A 20,502-nucleotide genomic window follows, 5' to 3' on the forward strand; every position below is an offset into this window, starting at 1 on the left:
AACAAGTATGAAGTGTGGAAGCTCGGTGGAAACACAGGACTGCTTAAAAAACATCCCAGTGGAGAAGTGTGCACACTGACGAGCGTGTGTATCTAGAAGGGAACAGCACAGAAATTTTTAAAATATTTGTCAGTGTGGCAAAAGTTGTCCTAAAATAGATAAAGGGGACTGTCTTCTGCCTGGTATGAACTTCGTATTTTGTGTCTCCGTCTGTTTCAGTTAGATGCTGGCGTGCCAGAAAAAATAAGCCTCATTTCCAGAGACGAGAAGAGCGTACTTGTGGTGACTTACAGTGACTTAAAGCGCTGCTTTGAAAACACTTTCCAGGAACTGATTGCAGCTGCCAATGGGCAGTTGTAGTATTGGCTGAAAAAGTACGCAGGACACGTCGGCTGAGGACCTTACCCGATAGCAAAATTGCACTCCAGCTGAACTGGTCTCATCCTCTCCTTCCACCTTTGGGAAACCCGACAGGAGATGAGCAGGCTGCTTGCACTTCAGTCAGGTACACCGCTACTCGAAAGGAAGAATGTCCCACTTAGCCTAGAGCTGTGGCTGCCATGGGGGCCGGATCTGTGAAGAATACTTTAGATCAAGGAGCGCCACCAGGTGGATGGCGTTCCAGCTGTTGTGTTTTTCCACTTGTATATGCACTAATTTTAATTTTTTAAAGACTTTTTTCTGATCTTGGAACTTTTGCCACATTGTATACTTACTTATTAAGGGAAACTGTTTGCAAGGACGTTTTTGGGAAACAACGATGGGCAGCATTTGTGTCACTGAGGGTTGCAGAATTTGCTCTTTGGGGGATGGGTTGCCCTGACGGACGTAATGGACCAGGTAAATGGTTTCACAGAAGCACTGTATGGTGTATAATCCTTGTAAGAGTATTGGATGAAGCTCTGTATGCCACCGCTGTTAGTTCAAGTGGAGATTTTTGGGTTTTTGTTTTTTGTTTTTAAGAACAGACAAAAGAGAGACCAGTGGATTGTGGGATACGAACTCCCCTATTAGTAGACTTAAATGCTTTATGACTAAGGATTGGATACACAGGAACTTACACACAGGAGCACACACAGCCCTGGGCTCCAGATTCATCCAGAGTCTTTTCTTAAAAAGGTGTTTCCCTGCTCGTCAGACATACTTAACATTTACGCAACTTTTTTTTTTTTTTTTTTTTTTTTTTTTTTTTTTAATGGGGAAAAAGGTCAATTGCGTTCAAGGCCTGAAGTTCAGGAGTATATTGCTTTAGATTATTTCCAGTTTGCTTTTTTTGTATAAAGTTCTGTTCTTGGAACCACAGCTTTATTATGGTACTTTACACTGGATACAGACACAGAGACACTGTTCGGAAGGTGAACGAAACACAGCAGTGGTCTGGCATCGAGAGCTTTCTGAAGTTTTACAGCCTGAATCTGGAGGGATAACAATCTGCTGTGCCTTTGCAGTCACTGCTTAGCCCAAAGTAATAGTACTTTTGATAATAACTTCACTATGTGGGATATTCCTGAATAAGTCAATCTCAGAAGTTTGGAATGTTCCTCCTCTTAACTTTCTTAATATTTGGACGTGCAGTTGTTGCCAAACTTGGGTATTCGTGGAATTTCTAGTTAATGACACACCTACTCTTTGATACTGAAGACTGCCAAATACATAGGAGTTTTCTTTCACAAAAACACAGTAATGAAGACTCTGTCTCCTTTCCCAGCACTGAATGTTTTACTAGCACCGGGTGCTTACCATGCAACTATGAAGAAAACGTGGAAACTCAGAAGGTCAGGAAAGACTTCCAAGCACTTGCAACTGATGTTACGGTCTTCAATTTTAATAATTGCTCACATTTGTAGTTTTCAGAGAAGTTTTTAATATTTCTCTGTCCACTTTTTATAAGCTTTAAAATGATTTTCTCTGCCTTGAGATTTGCATCAAGAAAAAAACACCTCTCTTCACCTGAAAGCTTTGAAGACTAAAGACATGCTTTCCACATTTTAACAAGTGTGTCTGAGTCCACGTTGGGTAGCATCAGTTGTTGAGTTCAAAAGAAAATCAATTACTGCATTTGATCTGGATGGATTTTACGAGAACATAATGTTCACTGTTCAAAGGATAATTAACATTTGCCACCATAATGTTCTTTTTTTATGTAAAAGGAACCAGAACTTGGAGACATTAACATGCAAAAGTCTTTTATCATTAGCTCATGTATTTGAGGAAGAGCAGCTGTCTTTTTATATGTTTTTTGACAAATCATATTGTGATTCTTTTGTACAAAAAAGAACTACTTGTATTCTAGAAGAAAATATGAAATGCTTAATTTATAAGCGGGCTGGAGATTTTTTCCAATATTGTTTTCTTTGAAAATGAAAGGGGATCATCTATTTTAGTTTTGGGGTCTGGGAACTTTTTGAAAATTTAATTTGTGGACCAATGTTTTGTGAAAGCTAATAAGGAAGGGCAGGGGTAAAATAGGGCTTGAATTTCTCATCCTGTATCGACCAGCAAACTTCCCTCTGCAAGGCAGGTTCAAATCACAAACCCAAGAATGTTTGCATCCTAAGTGCTAGTTTGCTTCAGCCCCTAGTAACCTCAGGACTTGGCTTGAATATAAAGGTGGACAGCTGATCTGTTTTCATGAGTAAATATTGTCGGCCAGAAAACAGTTGGTGTCAGGTAATACATCTTTTTTTTAAGCTTTGTTTTATATTTATTTTTCATTTAGTTTTTATTGGGAATGGTTTCCAGTAGAACTCTTATTAGTTCTGCTTAGGTGTTTTTTGGGGGAGCCCTCTTTTCCATAGTGTAATTCCACTTAAGAGGTTGTCTAAAAGTTAGTCTTTTTAATTCATAGGAAGATTGTAATATCTGAGAGTAGTCAAATTAAGGGTACAGACTTCCCACACCTTCCTGTTATGACAGATCAAAGCACAGAAAGGACAACCCTTGAAATCATGTAACGTTGGTCATTTCAATTTTTTGTACCTATTTTAAATTCTGTTAGTGTATTTACTTCATTGTAAATATTTTTGAGGGTACCTTTGTATTTTGCTTTTGACCTTGGTTCTGTGGTTTGGATGTCAACAACTTCCCTAAAAGCACCAGTATGTTAAGTTCTAATGTCATGACCCCAATATGGGTTATTCATCTTTAATCCTGTTTTCAGTCTCTATGTGTACAGCAATATTTTTAATAAAGAATTACAGAGAAGTTTGTCCTTTTGGGGGGTACCAGTTCATTTCATGAGGTTAAGTTTGTCTTATGTCCAGGATTTAAAAGGCCGAACATTTCCTGTGTGTTTGGAGGAATTGTTGGTGGCAGGTTTATTCATTAGTTTACCAGCTATCTGCTCAATGCCTACTTGGATCTATTTTGGGTACTGAGAATGCAGACACCAGAACTTGCTATTTATAAAGTACATAGTTCTACCCAAACATTTCTATAAAACACATGGCTTACAGTGTAGTTTTGGAAGAAGATATGGCTAGCCTCTGATTCAGTACTTGGGTAATTTACTATACAGGTGAAGAGTACCCTTCCCCCCAAGTCCTCCAGAAACATTATTCAGACTATGAGGTAGGTTCGTTTTTGGTTTTTTTTTTTTCTTTTTTTAAATATTTTTTTAATGTTTATTTATTTATTTTTAAATTTTTTTTTTCAACGTTTTAATTTATTTTTGGGACAGAGAGAGACAGAGCATGAACGGGGGAGGGGCAGAGAGAGAGGGAGACACAGAATCGGAAACAGGCCCCGGGCTCCGAGCCATCAGCCCAGAGCCTGACGCGGGGCTCGAACTCACGGACCACGAGATTGTGACCTGGTTGAAGTCGGACGCCTAACCGACTGTGCCAGCCAGGCGCCCCTAATGTTTGTTTATTTTTGAGAGCGAGACAGACAGACAAGAGTGCTAGCGGGAGAGGGGCAGAGAGAGAGGGAGACGCAGAATCTGAAACAGGCTCCAGGCCTGGCCTGAGCACAGAGCCTGACCCCGGGCTCCAACTCAGGAATAGCATAGCGAGATCGCGACCTGAGCCGAAGCTGGACGCTTAACCCACTGAGCCACCCAGGCACCCCAAAGGTAGATTTTTTTTAATGCCAGAAACATTAATACTTGTTGAATCTGAGTACTTAGTGTTTATTGTGGTTATTTCCTGTACTGTATTGAAGTGAAAAGTTGAAAAACAGAATAGAAAGTGATAAGGGACTGGAGACCTAATTGAGGGGTACTTAAAGAGGAAGGAGGGTTTATTTTTAGCTGCAGGAACTAGTGAGTTGCTTTTAGAAATTCGGAGAAGAGCGAGAATAAGTGTTAGAAGGGTCTCGAAAAAGAAAAAAACCCAGTGGATGCGGTGGCAAGTCAAAATGACCACTGTAGGTTCATGGGGAAGAAGGGAGACCAGTCTGCCTAGGATGGAGGATGTTTTGGGGGGATCTTTTAGATTTAGATTTCTTGAGAGAAAACATGAAACACATTAAAATACTGCATAAGCTAGGCCAGTGTTACATCTGTTCAATGGGGATAAAATGGCTCTGTTGTTTTCACGTCCTGTGCTCTGAATGGTCAAAAACAGGTGTTTCCCCTTTCCTACCTTTCGCAAGGTGCACAAGGTGTCTGTAAAATGTCCTTCTGTACGAGTTTGGGGCAAGAGGGGCAGTGAAGAAAGACCTTTAAAACTCATGTCCTTAAAATTCGTTGAACACAGTACGCGTGGCGGTTAAGAAACCGGCTTGCCAGAACAAGATTCTGACATCCCGCTCAGTGCAGCGAATGAACTGGATTCGCTCATTCATGAAATATTTACCAAATGCCTGTTCTATGGCAGGCACTGCCCTAGAGGAATCAACAGAACAACTCTGACCATGACAGACCAATCTTTCTGTTCCTACAGAGCTTCCATTCTAGCAGGAAGAGGACAAAGTACGCGTAGAACGTTAAGAGGTAACAATGGCTATGGAAACAGAGTAGAGTAAAGGACGTGGGTAGGGTTGCCAGATTGAGCGCACAAAGATACAGAACACGGAGCTGGATTTGAATTTCAGGTAAACCACGGGCCGTTTCTTTTTTAGCGTTAAGTGGGTCTCAAGTATTACGTGGGACATGTTTGTCTTAAAAAGTTATTTGTGTGAAATTCAAGTTTAATTGGTTATCCTGTGTTTGTCTAATCTTGCAACTCTCGATGTGGGGAATGTGGTGGTGCTAGAATTTCAGATCGGATGATCTGGGTAGGAGGTCTTATGGAGAAGGTGGTATTTGAGCAAGGAGCCAGCCATGTGGATATGGGAAGGAGAAGAATTCTAGGTCAGAGAATGTGCCGGGCATATCTGAGGAATGGCAGGGAGGCCAATGTGACTGGAGTAAGGGCCAATGGGACTAAGTAGGAAGTGAAATCAGGTAATGGGGAAGGGGGCAGTGCTTTGTAGAGCATTGTAAGACCATGTTGGTGCTTACATGGAAAAGAGAAGAAAGGTTGTGAGGAGAATAACCTGGTACAATTAAAAAGGATCACTTTGGTTACTAGTTAGGAAGCTCTCGTGATATTTCAAGTGAAAGATGATGGGGTTTGGACTCGGGCGGTAGAGGTGGCACGGAGTGACTGGATTCTGAATATATTTAACTTATTATTTTTTAAAATGTTTATTTTTTCAGAGAAAGAGTGCAAGCGGGGCAGGGACGGTGGCGGGGAGGGGCTGTGCGACGCAGAATCCGAAGCAGGCTCCAGGCTCTGAGCTGTCAGCACAGAGCCCGCACGGGGCTCGAACTCACAGACTGTGAGATCATGACCTGAGCTGAAGTCGGACGCTCAACCGACCGAGCCACTCAGGCGTCCCTTTTTTTATTCTTTAAGTTTATTTATTTATTTTTAGAGACAGGGTCAGCAGGGGAGAAGCAGAGAGAAGGAGACAGAGAATCCCAAGCAGGCTCCATCCTGTCAGCGCAGAGCTGAACACGGGGCTCGATGTCACAAATTGAAATCAACACCTGAGCCGAAATCAAGAGTGGGACGCTTAACCGACTGAGCCACCCACGTGCCTGATTCTGAATATGTTTTAAAGACTGAGCCAAAAGGATGTCCCAGTTATTGGATATGGAGTGCAAAAAGAAGTCAGAGTCACTGTTCCGATTTTGACCCTCTGCTGGGCAGGACGGAGGATTCTATTAAATTGGAAGAGAGCGTTCTAGAAAAGGGTGTGTTTGGAGGGTGGGCAAGAAGGACACAGGAGCGAGGAAAGACAATTGGGAGTTTGGTCTGACCTGTTCAGTTTAAGATGTTTACTACGCATTTGTTGTGGCTACTGGCTGTTTTTAATGAGTGACTCCAGACTTAATGGCCTAACACAACAACCGTTTTGTTATTCTCAGGAATTCTGTGGGTTAGGAATTTGGACAGGGCACAGCTGGGATGGCTTATCTCTCTCTATTCCATTATGTTTGGGGCCTCTGCTGGGAAAATTTCAGTGGTTGGGGGCTGAAATCATTCCGATCTGGCACCCAGACTGAATGACTTAAAGGCTGGGCTCAGCTGGCGACTGTCCGTGGAAGCACCTACACGTGGGCCCACCATGTGGCTCAGGCTTCTCCAGTCACGGCCACTGGGTCTCTAGCGGGAGCTTTTGGACAGTGAGTGTACCAGGAGCCTCGGGTGGAAAGGGCATGATCTTTTCTGATTGGGCCTTGGGGCCGTGCAGTGTCACTTCTGCCACATTCTGTTGATCGCAAGTGAGTCACAAAGGCTTGTCTGATTGTAGGGGAGAAGAATTCGATGGGGAAGTGGCAAGAGCATGTTGCCAAAGGTCACGTGAGATGGGAGATTGTGGTCGCCACTATTTTTGGAAAACACGGTCTGCCGCAGCCTAAGAGATGCTCAATTTAATATTGGCATACAAGTGAGTTTGGAGAGATCTGCTCTGTATGTGTAGTTTGCAAGTCATTATACAGATGTCATTTAAAGCCCTGAACTTGGTTGGGATCATGAAGGGAGTTAGTATAACCGGAGAGGAAAAGAGGTCCAAGGACAGAACCCTGGGGTAATTGGAACAGTCAGTGCTCAAAGGTCAGAGAAGAGAGAAGAGTAGTTAAGAGGGGTGGAAATGACCAGTGAAATAGGAAGAAAAATGTTTGATGTCCTGGAGTCAAAGTGAAAAAGGTATTTTCAAGAATAAGTGTCAAATGGATGAGTCAACAAAAATTGAGACTGAAAACTGGCTGTTGCATTTAGCAATTTGCAGGTCACTCGTCACTGGTAACCTTATCAAAAGCGGTTTCAGTGAGTAACACTGAAAGCCAGGTTTGAGTGGGTTTCAGAGTACTTGAGGGGGTGAACTCGGAAATGGAGACCAACTACATCAAGGAATTTTGCTGTAAAGAATAAAGAAATGGGGCGGTGGCTGAAGAGGCAAGTAGGGATGAAAGGTTTTGTTTGTTTTTGTAACATGGGAGGGGTAATAGCATGTTTGTGTGATCTGATGGGAGAGGGACACATTGATGGGGGGTGAGGGAGCAGTGACTTGCTGGAGTTGTGTCCTTGAGTACAGGAAGGAATCCAGGCGTGCCAGGACAGGTCTTGGGTTGACCATCCAGAAAGGAAGGCAGAGCATGTGACTACAGGTGCAGGCCGGTGGTAGATGTGATGGTGAGATTTTGAAGTGCTCTTTGGATTACTTCATTCAGTCTTCCCATTGATGCGGGTGTAACTAATAGTACCAATCACACTGGATTGCTTTGGAAATTGAGTTTTATTCCTCAAAGCACTTAGACTAGTTGCTGGCACATGAAGTTAATATATTTTCGTCTGAGAGGAAGCCCATACTCTCTTAAATCGGTCATCTGTGAAAACTGTGGCATTAAATGTTTTTTTTCCTTTTAATAATCTTGTATCGAAGAATAGTACGCACATACATACACACAAGCTTGCAAATAAGTTCATAGTTCCATGAATTATCACAAAGTGAACACACCTGTGTACCACACCCAGCTCAAGGAACAGGGAATTTGTGGCCTCTGGTTGTTTTGGTTTTGTGTTTTTCTCCCTTAAAATATCCTTCGTTGAGAAAATAGAAGGTTAGTCATCCCTGCGTTGGAACCCAGGATATTTTTGTAAAATTTCCTGGCCTGTGAAACCCAGAAGTCTGGTAGTATGTTTAACACTGAGGAGTCCGATAAACCTTACTGGGAGATCCTTCTGCTGGAGAAAAGGGAAAACAAAACCAATTCCCAAATGTCCTGTGAGTTTCCAGAGTCACGAGAAAATTTCTGAACCAATTCCTCGAGCATTCTTCAAATCATGTGCTTAAATGAGTGACTTTACTCTTCTGTTATGAAAACCGATACTGTTTTTAAAGGATTTCTGATTCACGAAGATAAAACGCCGTATGCCCTCTTCGGTCACCCCCACACCCCCCGGGGGGGGGGTCGTTTTTTCTTTTTCTTTTTCTTGCCTTTGTCCCCAAAAAAGTAGACCTGTTTTCCCACATATGTCTCCAATCTAGTTTCTGCATGATGTTTTCAGGAAGGTGACGGTATGACCGCTTAGGAGGACAATTTGTTGGTCACTTACTCCATGTCCGTTGGCGATGATTGTGTCGACGACGTAATTCACAGAAAACAGTATGTGGCTAGTGTACTTTTCTTAGGGAAGCTCTCGTGTCTCAGGCTTCTGCCTAATTATTCTGTATGGTTTCCTGCGTACGACCTCTAATATACACACAGACGCGCGCGCACACACATCCTGTAATTATGGTAATCGTTTCTTAGCTGAAAATTAGTGTTGGGGAAAACCCGCCTCTTCTTTCATTGAGGGTACCTCCATCTGCAGCCAGTGCTTGTACTCGGTCTGTACATTTCACTTCTAATTGTATTCATTTTAGTGTTTTGTTTTCTGGGCGATGTGCCTGGTTTGTGGTTTTGATTTACTGTTTACAGCACCCTGATGGTTTAGAGCAGCATCTTGTGGTACTGAGAGAAAACTCTGCTCCTCTCTTCAGAGGGCTTGCTGGATTTTCCTTGTGCTGTGTTTCACTACTGGTATTTAAGGAGATCCCCCAGGACACCGGCCCTCCACCCCCAAGGAAAAACCTGTGACTCCCCCCACACACCTTTTTTTCTCACGTATAAGCAAACTGGAGAAAACAGGTAGATGTTTTCAGAAGTTAACTTTATTATATGAAGATAGCGTACAAAATACATTCATGGTGACTAGAGATGTAGGACCAAATTAAGTCTTACTTATATCTGCAGCATATATTCTTGTTTGTATAAAAGTAACTTTAAAATTCCAGTTTCCTTAAATAGTCACGCACAACACACACACACGTATATACACATACAGTTACTACCACTGTCAGTCCAAGTTGCGCTCCTTTTGCAATGAAAAGGGACTGGCAAGTGTCTGTTCGTGTTTGACATTCTTTACGGGCTGGGAAACCAGGCACAGCTAGAAGACCTACATAACATTTTTTTCAGGGTTTGGACAAATTTGTTTCACAAGCTAAAACCAAGGTCTGAGCATCGCTTCTTAGACTTAACTAGATACAGACTTCCATATGGTTTCAGTCCCGTTCCACCCACACTGGTTACACACACACTGTGACACATACATGCTCTCACAAATCCTGAAAGGATTGTGCCAACTATGTTTGCCATAAATGCCAAATGGTTCTAATAATACCATGGTTTAATGAGTGTTTCAGTTTTTAGTGTTTAACGTCCAGTGCTGGTTAAAGAACCAGTCTGTGGCAAGCACGTTGCAACTGGGTGGACTCATGACTGCGAGCTTCCGTTTTCCTTTCTGTGTTAACACTCTAGACGGAACCATCTTGACCAATGGACTCACGCAGGCTCTAAACCTGAGTCTGTGAAGCAGCTGAATTAACATAAATTCTGAAGATTTTTTTTTCTTTTGGAAAGATGATATTACTAGGGTCTTTGAACAATTAAGAATTAATTAGGTTATCAAAATTAAGATACTGTACGTATAGTTAAGGTTTTTGTTTTCACTCATTGCTGGATCCTTATCGGATATGAAAAATCGGCAAAGCTGATTGAGGTCTTCTTTTCTTTTCCCTGTTGAACCTCCTTCTGGTTACCTGATTGATACTATCACCGACTGTCACAGGTGCTTTTTGTGCACATGAAGACGAGGAAGAAAAAAGCTTTTCCCCTCTTCTGGCCCTGGCCTGATTTTGTCTGGACTGGGGTCCTGGTGGAGAGGCCTGCCTCACTTCTCTGCTGGCCAGACGCTTCTCCAGCAGAATCCCCACTGGAGCACCTGCTTCCTTCCTTTTGGGGTGTGCTGACTGTCCTGTCTCTTTAGACTAAGAACCTTGACACAGGAATGTGACACACAGGGAAGGAAGTAAAGATTCTCCTATTATATTTCAGGTTCTAGAGTTAAGTTACTTGCCGTAAAGGGAAGCACACTCGTCTCTACCAGAAGCAGCAATTCACTGTTAACCTGTCCAGCTTTGACTGGCTTTAGAAGGTACATACGTCCTAAATACACAGCATCAGAGCCTGCTGAGAGTTCCAGGGTCTTTAAACCCTGAAGAGTAGGCACCCTTTTGTACCCTGTCTCCCTATTTCCATCATTCTCAGACCCAAGGCAAGGGCCAAAGCAGATGAAGAGAGGCTTTTCTCCTATTGATGGCTCAATAACTAATATCCTGAGTCCCAATTCTAAAAGTATCTTGCATAAATTACATATCACCTTTTTTCTCCAGGAGCATAAAGTGCTTAATAAACATTGGTTAATACTCTTCCACATCTTTCCAGTAGACCAGCATGAGGTTGTAGAATCCCCATGAAAAAGGAAACATGATTGGCTTCCTCTCCTTTGGGCCCCAACTGTTCCCGCGAGTTGGTTTGGGTGGTAAAGAGATGGGGTTTTTACTGTGCTCATCCCGCTTTCGTTCCACCTATCCTGGTTTTGGTACAGAGGAAACCCTCCGCAGGACTCTTTGTTTTCATCCTCCTCAGCTTCCGTTTATAACTAACTGGACAAAACAGGTTAGTGTAAAAAAAAAAAAAAAAGTGTCTTGATTATATATTAATACTCAAAATAGAATCTGACAACTTTTAAAATGTGGCTTAAAGCCCCACAGGTAACCCTAACAGACCAAACCCGTTCCAGTGAGCTTACTCTGAGCAATCTAAGTGCAAGGCCATGGTGCCCGTGGAGCCAGCCGAGCTCAGGGTGAGTTTTCAGTGTATATTACTAGAGGGGCCTGCAGTCCAGGCTCAGATCTGAGCACCACGCTCCGTTGCTAGAAATTTTAAAATGTGCCGTATGTGGGAATGGGCATAGATCCAGTCCCACAGCTAACGTTTTAAAATTTGTAGTTGCCAAAAAGAAAAAAATTGCTTGTCCTTTACTTGCCTGCTGGAATCCAGAAAATGTCCCCTCGTGTCTCTGTCCTGTCTGCTCCCCAAGGTGGGTTCTCAGTGTGGACCGGGTTTGGTGCGGGTCCGGAAGCCATTGCAGTGTCATGGGGGACAGCCCTCACCTACTCCCTCCCCATACAGGGTGGCGCCAATTCTCTCCAGTGCTTTTGTCCTCCTTGCTCGCTTCTTCCTTTCTCCCTTCTCCTCCTCCTTCCCCGGAAGTTGCATCTGCTAGAGGACCCCAGAGACACTGCGCGGGCCGGCTTACGGCTCCTTGCCTCCCGGTTCCAGGCTGCTGGTGGCTGGCCCCGTGGAGTCCATGCTGCCTCGCATGATCGGTGCATCTCCTGAATCACTGAACGCCCTGCGGTCTCGGGGGCAGGAGCAGGTAAGTCATTGGGCTTGGAAGTCAGGGTCTCTCTAACACACTGAATTAACGTGAGGCTTTACCAGTGGTGTTCTTTACTTATCACTATTACTCTATCTGGGGTTACATTCTTGTTAGTCAAAAAGAAAAAGAAGCACTTATTAAAAAAAATCACAAAAGGCAGCTTGCTCCTGTGGAAAGGTAAAGGTGTACATGTATGTATGTGTCCTACTGGCAAAAGCTAGTTTTCAGGGGGTATAAATACTCGTGTGGTTCTAGAAATAAGGCTACGTGTCGAACTTTTAGACAGGCGGGGTGGAATATAGGACCACCGAGTTGTAGTCTGGAGGAGGAGAACAGGACGAAATCTTCTTCTCCAGCTCGGAGTTGTCGTATGTGAACCTGCGCCTGCCTTTGCTGGTGTAGCCACACCTGGGATGGCAGACAGTAGGCCGCGTGAGGTCAGAAAGCCCCGACTCCTTACTTTTACTGGTTACTCTCAAGCTAAAGAAAGGAAAGAAAAGAAAACAAATGCACAAAATTGATTTCTTGGAAACAAACACTGATGTCTGTCCGCTCTCTCCCGCCGGGTCATTTGCTCATGGCTGTTCTACAGCTGGCGGTTATTGAGCCCCATCCCCACCTCCGGGCAGATGCCCTCTGTCCTAAAGCTGCACGCTGCCCCTCTACTCCCAGCTCGGTGGCACTCGGCAGAATGACGTCTTCCACTGGCCGGGGGGCGGCAGACCGTGTGACCAGATGCCGCAAATCCGTCATCTCGGGTGGAAAATCCCTCCAGGACACACGTGGCCCTCCCCTGTCCTTGGACCAGTCAGCCACCATCGTGGGCTGAAAAATGCTCCCGCCCCCAGAATCCCTGGAACCTGTGAATGGCACTGGAGATGGCAAAGGACTGAATATTCTCTTCCAGGGTGAGAGAGGTGGTGGAGCTGAGGATCTGCGGAAGAGGAACTTAGCCTGCATTATCCAGGCGGACCCTGAGCACAACCACGTGTGTCCTTGTAAGAGAGGATGATGGAGATGCACAGCCACACGCAGAAGGCGGGGGGGGGGGGGGGGGTTGAAGGTGGAGCAGAGACACGTGGCCACGAGCCACGGAATGCCCAGAGACACCAGGAGCTGGGAAGAGTGAAGAATGGATTCTCCCTCGGCCTTCCAGAGGGATCGTGGCTCTGCCAGTACCTTGATTTGGGGCCTCTGGCCTCGAGAACTACAAGAGAGTACGTTTCTCTCGCTTTAAGCCACTACGTTTGTGATCGCGTGTTACAACAGCATCAAGAAATGAATAGAGCTTCATACAAAAAGGTTAGTGCGGTTGTCTCCCCATCATGTTTGTGTTCTGGAAAGCTTTTAAGTCACGGGACTCTGTCACTAGCAAGGCTCAAAGGAGAAATTTGCTTCTGGTTCTGTATTTTGCACCCAGCATAAGATAGATAAACAAGAAAGAAAAGCTTCTCTTGTCCGTTCGTGTTTGTTTGTTGAGAGAGGATGCAAGTAAGCCTGCAGGGGAGAGAGGGTGGGGGCAGAGAGAGGAGCAGGGGCTCATCCAAGCAGGACTCAAACTCACGAACCGTAAGATCATGACCTGAGCCAAAGTCAGATGCTTAACCCACTGAGCCACCCGGGAGCCCTCACGTTTGTTTCTTAATAGCTGGGATGAGAATGAGGAAACCTGACGCGCCACCACAGTTAGGTTGGTTCTGGACTAACACGTCCAGCATTTTCTTTTTAAAATTTTTTTTATTTTGAGAGAGACAGACAGAAGCCCAAGCAGGCTCCGTGCTGTCCGATTCAGGGTTTGAACTCACAAACCATGAGATCATGCCCTGAACCGAAACCCAGAGTTGGATCCTGAAGCGACTGAGCCACCCAGGCTCCCCAACATGCATTATCTATATTTTTAATCTCTGGAGGGTGCAATAGTTTTCCTTCACAAAGATCTAGGTAAGTGTTCCAAAGTAGGAAACAAAAGGTTGTGGTATCCTGCTTCCTTTCCTCCTGTGTATACTTATTCTTTGTGAGGGTCCCCTAATCTGTTACCCTCTGAGGGGACTCCACTCTGAGATCATCATTGTGCTTATGTTAACAGGAAACTATGCAGATGTTTGCCTGGCCATGTTCCCACCCTTTGGATTTATATCATTCAGAGAGGCATTTGGAGCGATCTTTTGACTTAGATCAAGATCAGCAAACTACAACCTGTGGGCTGGTCACCTGCATGCTTTGTTTTGTTTTTAAGCAGCTTTATTGAGATACAGTTCACTGTTTAAAGTGTCCAGCTGAGGGGCGCCTGGGTTGCTCAGTTGGTTATGCATCTAACTTCATCTCAGGTCAAGATCTCATGGTTCGTGAGTTCGAGCCCTGTGTCGGGCTCTGTGCCGACAGCTCAGAGCCTGGAGCCTGCTTCCAATTCTGTGTCTCCCTCTCTCTCCCCCTCCCCTCTTGCGCTCTGTCTCTGTCTCTCAAAATTAAACATTAAAAAAAATAAAGGGTCCAGCCGAATGGTTTTTAGTATATTCATAGATGGTGCAACCATCAACACAATTGATTTCAGGCCATTGTCATCCCCCAAAACCCATACCCATTAGTATAGCCAATTGCCCTTCTCCCACACTTCCCACCCCCCAGCCCTAGACAACCACTGGTCTACTTTCTTTCCACAGATCTGTCTGCGCCCGGCGTTTCATGCAAATGGAAGCCTACCGCATGTGGTCGGCGGTGACTGGCTTCGTTCACTTAACAACGTTTTCAAGGTTTGTCCACGTTGTAGCATGTATCAGTACCGCGTACTTTTTTATTGGCAAATAATACTCGATCGTATGAGTCTACTGCATTTTATCCAGCAACTGAAGGACATTTGGCTTGCTTCTACTTTGGGTCATTATGAACGATGCTGCTACGAACATTTGTGTACAAGTTTTTGTGTGAACGTTAAGTTTTCCTTCTGTTGGGTGGGTGTGTACCTAAGGAGGGCAACTGCTGAGTCACAGAGTAACTCTAATTAACCTTTTTGATTAAGAACGGCCAGACCGTTTCCCCAAGTGGCCAGACCGTTTTACATCCCCACCAGCAACGCACAAGACTTTCACCACCTCCAACTTTTTGGTTCTACCCATCCTAGTGGGGGGTGAAGCTGATTTGCATTTTCCTGATGACCCGTGACCTTAAGCATCTTTTCTTGTGCTCATTGGCCACGGCTACCTGTTTTTGTAAATACAGGTGATTGGAACACAGCCACATCTCCTTGTTTATACGTTGTTGATGGCTGCTCTTATACTGCAGTGGCAGGGTTGAGTAGCTGTTTTGTGTGTGGCTCCTGAAGAAAAGACGGTCAGGTTCTTGACTTTGGGGTAGACAGGGCAGGCATTTGAACGCGGGAAGGAAGGAATCCCTGATGGATAGTCTGCCTGTCCGGTGCTCTTCCCAGGTAGAGACGAGCACAGAGAAGCTGAAGTGACAGCAGGGCCAGTGGAATAAAAAGCCGGAGCCTAAGTAATTCCAACGGTACTTGCCGACGGCCACTGTAGGGATGGAATGCCAGGATCCAACAGGAAACAAGCTTTCGTTTGGAAGGGTTGGTGTCTCGGGATGGCATGTCTTACTACCGGAAAACAGGGCTGTGACGCTTCCTGTACAGATTTTGCCAGCCGAGGCTGTGATCGTAGGCTAGCTCCCCTCCCCGCCCCCACGAGCACGTCTCCATCTGACTTAGGCACTGTTCACAGGTGGGCATGTCAGGCTCCTTCCAACTGAGTCACTGTGCCTCACGCGTTTGGACTGCCTGTCTCTGTTGGGAGTTTTCTGCATGTTTTCACTTCTTAAATCCCAGGCTTCCTTCTCTGCTCTGGTGCTCATGGCCCTGATTTTATACCCTCCTTCTTGCCCTTCTGAGGGGGAAAATAGTGCTTTTCTGCAATGCCTGGACACTGTAGTTCAGGGAGGCAAGTAGCCCTCAAGTGTCCCCATTACATTTTCCCCAGCATCTTCCTTCACACCCCTCCATCGATTGATCATAGAAAAGACCCCCCCCCCCCCCATTTCCTTACTCAATCTTCAGTGAGGCCTTGGGTTTGCTCTCAGCCCAGGTGAAGCGCTTCAGCAAGGGGGAGGCCAGCAGAGAGCCACTGTCCATCTGGTAATCCTGTTGGGGGGGGGGGGGTTGAGGAAAAAGGGTTACACTTCTTGCCTCACCCAGAGGGGGCCACTCTGAGTTGGGGGGGGGGACACCACTTGGCTGCGCACTCAAAGTCACCCCAAGCTCTGTCCTCACCTGCCTATTAAGACAAAGCATTTTCTCCATAGGGGGCAAATCTACATTTTGTCGCAAGCAATGCCTGTTATTCCCAGTGACTTGGAGGCCCTTCTTCCCCGAAGGGGAAGGAAATGCATTTAAACACAAGGGAAAACTGCAAGTAACAGGTGAGCATTTTTTATAGTAAACTTTTATACAAATTATTGCCTACATACACTAAAACGAATTTTGGCAGATGACTATCATCTATGGGTATGTTGTTCTCTGGTGGCCACACAAAAGGTGTACCACACAAAAAATTCTGAGAAATTGGAGCGTCTGGGTGGCTCAGTTAAGCATCTGACTCTTGATTTGGGCTCAGGTCATGATCCCAGGGTTGTGGGATCACACCCCATGTTGGGCTTTGCACTGAGCTTGGAGCCTGCTTGAGATCTTTCTCTCTCTCCCCTGCTCACACTCTCTCTCTCTCTCAACAAAAAAACAAAACAAAACAAAAACGAACAACAACAACCAAGAAATTATGAAGACATGGTTTAAAAATCTGTTTTTTTTCTTATGACTCCTATGGAATTGTCAGACCCTCAGCTGTCATGGTTTCCAGCACAATTCCATGTTTTTTAATTGACTTTTTTAATGTTTTATTTGCTTTTGAGAGAGAGAGCACAAGGTGGGGAAGGACAGCCAGAGAGGGGACAGAGGATCCGAAACAGGCTGAGAGCGGAGAGCCCGACGTGGGGCTCAAACTCACGAACCGTGAGATCATGACCTGAGCCGAAGTTCGGCGCTCAACCAACTGAGCGCCCCCAGGCACCCTTCAACATTCCATTTTCTCGTTGGTTCATCCTTAGCATCGGGTTTTAGGCAGGTGTTCCTTACTGTGCTAACACAGCATTCCCAGTGAGTGGACTCTTTGTTCCTGCCACCCTTGAGTCTCCCTTGGGTTGTGTTTGTGTCCTTGATCATCAGTAGACAAGCCTAAGCAAGCCAAGGAGCTTGCAGTCCCCACTGAATCCCGGTGCGGGGGGTTAAGGTTGAGAGAAGTCTTCCGTGTTTTGCTCAGTGTCGTTTCCTAGCACTTAAAACCAAAGCAGAAAAACAAAATTTCCAGCTACTTTTGTATGACTTATTTGTCATGTTTTTAAATGTTTTGATCACTTTCTCCTCTTTATCTAGTGCGTTTGAGAAGCTTTTGGTGCTTTTTAATCTCCAGGCCACTGGGTTTGTGGCCATCACCTTCACACCATGGCGGGTCTTCCAGGCCCTTTATGGGACGTGGGCATCACCCCTGCTTCTCAAACTTCACTGTTCACATCCGTCCCCTGGGGACTTTGTGACAGTGCGAAGTCTGACTCTGGGAGTGTGGGTGGGTCCTGAGATTCCGCATTCCTAGCCCGTTTAGTGGCAACCGTGCTTACCTGGCCTGGAGATCACTTTGAGTGTAAGGGTCTTGAAGCAAAGTGTACCCTTGCCCGGTTCTCCCTCGCCTCCCCTTACTCTCTCAACCTCAAGGCCCAGAGCTTCCAAGTACAAGCTGGGTGGGGCCTTGGGTTTGCCAGGTTGTTCCGGATTACTTCTCCCATCGTGGCTGGGGGGGGAACATGGCTATTCAGCCTCTAGAACCCTAGTGGGAGGGACGTAAGGCCGAGGTAGGCTACTCTTATGAGAGAGCTTTCTGTTAGATCAGGAAGACCCAGCTACTCACGGCTTTGGATTCCTCCATTAATCTGAAGACAGGGTTCCATCATTGATAGCTAAGAAGCTTAGAAACCCACCATGGAGTTATGGACTAAACTGTGACCCAAGGGACTAAATTATGACCAGGTGAGGACTTGGACCCTGGAGTGAATTCTAGGTCACTGTCAAACCACAGAATTACCTGTTTTCACATCAGCTCCGTTTGGCTAAGTCTTGTCCCCTGAAATTGTTGGCTGAGCCACTCATTACTGACCCCTATGAACTGGGAGCCAGCAGGTTACTGGAGCTTGTGTTTGGGTAAGAGTCTGGCAAAGGGTCCTGCCATAGTGCACTAAGTAGGCTAATCCCATCACTTACATCAAAGATCGAGGTGGCATTTGGCGAAAGTTCTTCAAAGGTTTTGATTCTCTCCAAGCTCAAGAAATTGAAAGCATTTACATATCTGAGGAAGAAGCAGAAGGATAATCAGCATAGGAAAATGCATCTAGTTTTTATTCGTCGGGGGACTATGGGCACTGTCTCCCAGCTGAGATGAACCAGAGTACTGGAACTTTCCTGCTGTGTTCTCCTGGGAATCCTGACAGTGGTGGCCACTTCCCCCCTACGGCTGTCAATCCACACTGCACAGTTTTGAGCAAAATCCCATAGGGACCCTGGAGAGACTCAGTAGTGGTTAGGCCTGTAGTCCCTGGTGGAACTGGGGAAATGTCAGGCCCAGAAGAAACCCGAGTCATCTCGTGGTCTAAACGCCGTATCTTACAGAGGAGAGAAATGATGCCCAGCAAAGGGGGGTGACTTGATAATGTGTAGCTGCCTACTTCTCCAAGGATGTGAGGAGACCAATGAAATGACCTCTCCAGGCCACACAGCTGATTTAATGGCTAGTCTTGTATATTCTGTCCTGGGATTGATTACAGACTGGGAAAAATGGGTTGTAACTGTGTGTCTTCCCTATAACTACCTCCTGACCTTTTGTTGATGACCCACTAGGAAGGCTGGCAGAGATCTCCACCATCTGGCTCTTCCTCGGGCAAGTTCACCTACTGACGGAGTTTCTCAGTCTGAAACCCTGTCACCATCTGCAAGGCCCGATTTCTAGATGAGCGCTTCATTGGTCGGAGGCTGAGCAACCCCCTGAAAGGGCTCAAACAACTTTGACAGCTTCCCTCCTTCATCTCTGACACAATCAGCTACTGCGAATGTGTTCGGTCTGACCTAGTTTTCTTGTCTTTAAAAAGAAATGGGTGATTCATTTGTTGCAGCCTGTTGGGCTGGTCACGGAGAAGGAGCAGTGCCACCGGCATGTAACCCATTACCACAAATCGGGGCTGGTCACTGGACTTCTCGGCCTGTCACAGATGGCTGTCAGTCTTTTCAGACTGGCCCAACCCTTAGCTATGCCTCCCCTGGTCACCTGCCCAGCTTGGCTGAACTGAGGTCAAAGCTCTGGGGTTGTGCCTACTGCAGATGAAGACACTAGAAGGCCCACAGGATAGTCTTAAACATCCTAAACATAGCCCTAACTGCATGGAAACAAGGACGCAGTGTTAAAATACCTGGGTCACAGACTCTATTCCGCCACTTTCTAGGCACACAGTTTTGGCACGCTATCTTCCATGGAGCCTTAAGGGCCCCATTTGTGTAACGGTAATAATAATATCTACCGTATAGTATTGTTTTGAGCATTAAAGGAATTGATGCTTTGTACAAAGAGCCCAGCACAGTCCCAGACCACGCACAGCATCAGTGCTGAATGTGTATGATACACACGTAACCATTAGTAGCGATGTTTGATTCATATATGACTGTTGGCATTGATGTGGGATACACACAGAGCCACTGGTAATGACGTGTTGACACACGTATAATCGTTAGTACTGAAGAGCTGACCCCCGCCCAGCACCCAGTGGAGACACTGAATCCATACATTTTCCCTTGTCCCTTCTCCAATTTTCCTCTACAGTAATGAATGGTATGTTAGTGTATCCAGTAAGAAAAACAAATTATTTTATCTAAGGTCTCATAAAAAAAAAAAAAAAGTCTTGGGGGGGGGAAAGATGTAAGATTATTCTAAATAAGAGTCAAGAGGGGCACCTGGGTGGCTCAGTCGGTTAAGTGTCCGACTTCAGCTCAGGTCATGATCTCACGGTTCGTGGGTTCAAGCCCTGCGTCGGGCTCTGTGCCGACCGCTCAGAGCCTGGAGCCTGCTTCAGAGTCTGTGTCTCCCTTTTTCTCTGCCCCTCACCTGCTCTCACTCTGTCTCTCTCTCTTTCAAAAATAAATAAACATAAAAAAAATTTTTTTTAATAAGAGTAAAGAAAATGCAATGTACTGTTCTTGACTGGATGCTGATTTGTTTTTTGTTTTTTCTTAAGGTATAAAAGACATCTGGGGAACTTATGGAAACCTGAATATTTAATAATATTAAGAAACTATCAAGGGTCGCCTGGATAGCTCAATTGGTTAAGTGTCTGACTTCGGCTCAGGTCTGATCTCATGGTTCGTGGGTTCGAGCCCTACTTTGGGCTCTGTGCTGACAGCTCAGAGCCTGGAGCCTGCTTCTGATTCTGTGTCTCCCTCTCTCTCTGCCCCTCCCCTGCTCATACTCTGTCTCTCTCTCAAAAATAAACATTGAAAAACAAAACTACCATTTTTTTTCTGTGTGTGATAATTTTGATGTAACAGGAGAAAGATCTTACAAGATTTAGGGTAGAACGTTATAACGCCCGAAGCTCTCTTTCAAACAGTTGGGCAAAAAGAACCACATACATGCAGAGTATATGCGCAGAGACAAAA

The 20,502-nt window shown here is 45.4% G+C and overlaps 2 protein-coding genes and 1 long non-coding RNA gene across 8 annotated transcripts in view; 2 read left to right on the forward strand and 1 right to left on the reverse strand.

Moving 5' to 3' along the window:
- Positions 1 to 3,207, forward strand: part of PAN3 (poly(A) specific ribonuclease subunit PAN3) — a 135,327-nt gene extending 132,120 nt beyond the window's left edge. For all 5 annotated transcript variants that reach the window (XM_040448109.1, XM_040448110.1, XM_040448111.1 and 2 more), the window contains one exon: positions 220 to 3,207. In XM_040448109.1, coding sequence (XP_040304043.1) covers positions 220 to 360 — 141 coding nt within the window. In that variant the 3' untranslated portion in view covers positions 361 to 3,207. The remainder of the gene's footprint in view (positions 1 to 219) is intronic.
- Positions 3,208 to 9,127: 5,920 nt separating this feature from the next.
- Positions 9,128 to 20,502, reverse strand: part of FLT1 (fms related receptor tyrosine kinase 1) — a 175,750-nt gene continuing 164,375 nt past the window's right edge. The window contains exons 29-31 of the mRNA XM_040448115.1: positions 18,064 to 18,148; positions 15,806 to 15,900; positions 9,128 to 12,242 (exon numbers count right to left, since the gene is read on the reverse strand). Coding sequence (XP_040304049.1) covers positions 12,041 to 12,242; positions 15,806 to 15,900; positions 18,064 to 18,148 — 382 coding nt within the window. The 3' untranslated portion in view covers positions 9,128 to 12,040. The remainder of the gene's footprint in view (positions 12,243 to 15,805; positions 15,901 to 18,063; positions 18,149 to 20,502) is intronic.
- LOC121012787 (uncharacterized) lies at positions 14,187 to 20,129 on the forward strand. Of its 2 annotated transcripts, XR_005782300.1 has the most exons (3): positions 14,187 to 14,512; positions 16,062 to 16,178; positions 20,082 to 20,129. It is a non-coding gene; the product is annotated as an uncharacterized LOC121012787 (long non-coding RNA). The 2 variants fall into 2 exon arrangements; XR_005782299.1 differs by lacking the exon at positions 20,082 to 20,129 and having other exon boundaries at positions 16,062 to 16,180.

This window comes from Herpailurus yagouaroundi, unplaced genomic scaffold (genome assembly GCF_014898765.1).
Source record: "Herpailurus yagouaroundi ecotype Mexico unplaced genomic scaffold, PumYag 197, whole genome shotgun sequence".
Lineage (NCBI taxonomy): Eukaryota > Metazoa > Chordata > Mammalia > Carnivora > Felidae > Herpailurus > Herpailurus yagouaroundi.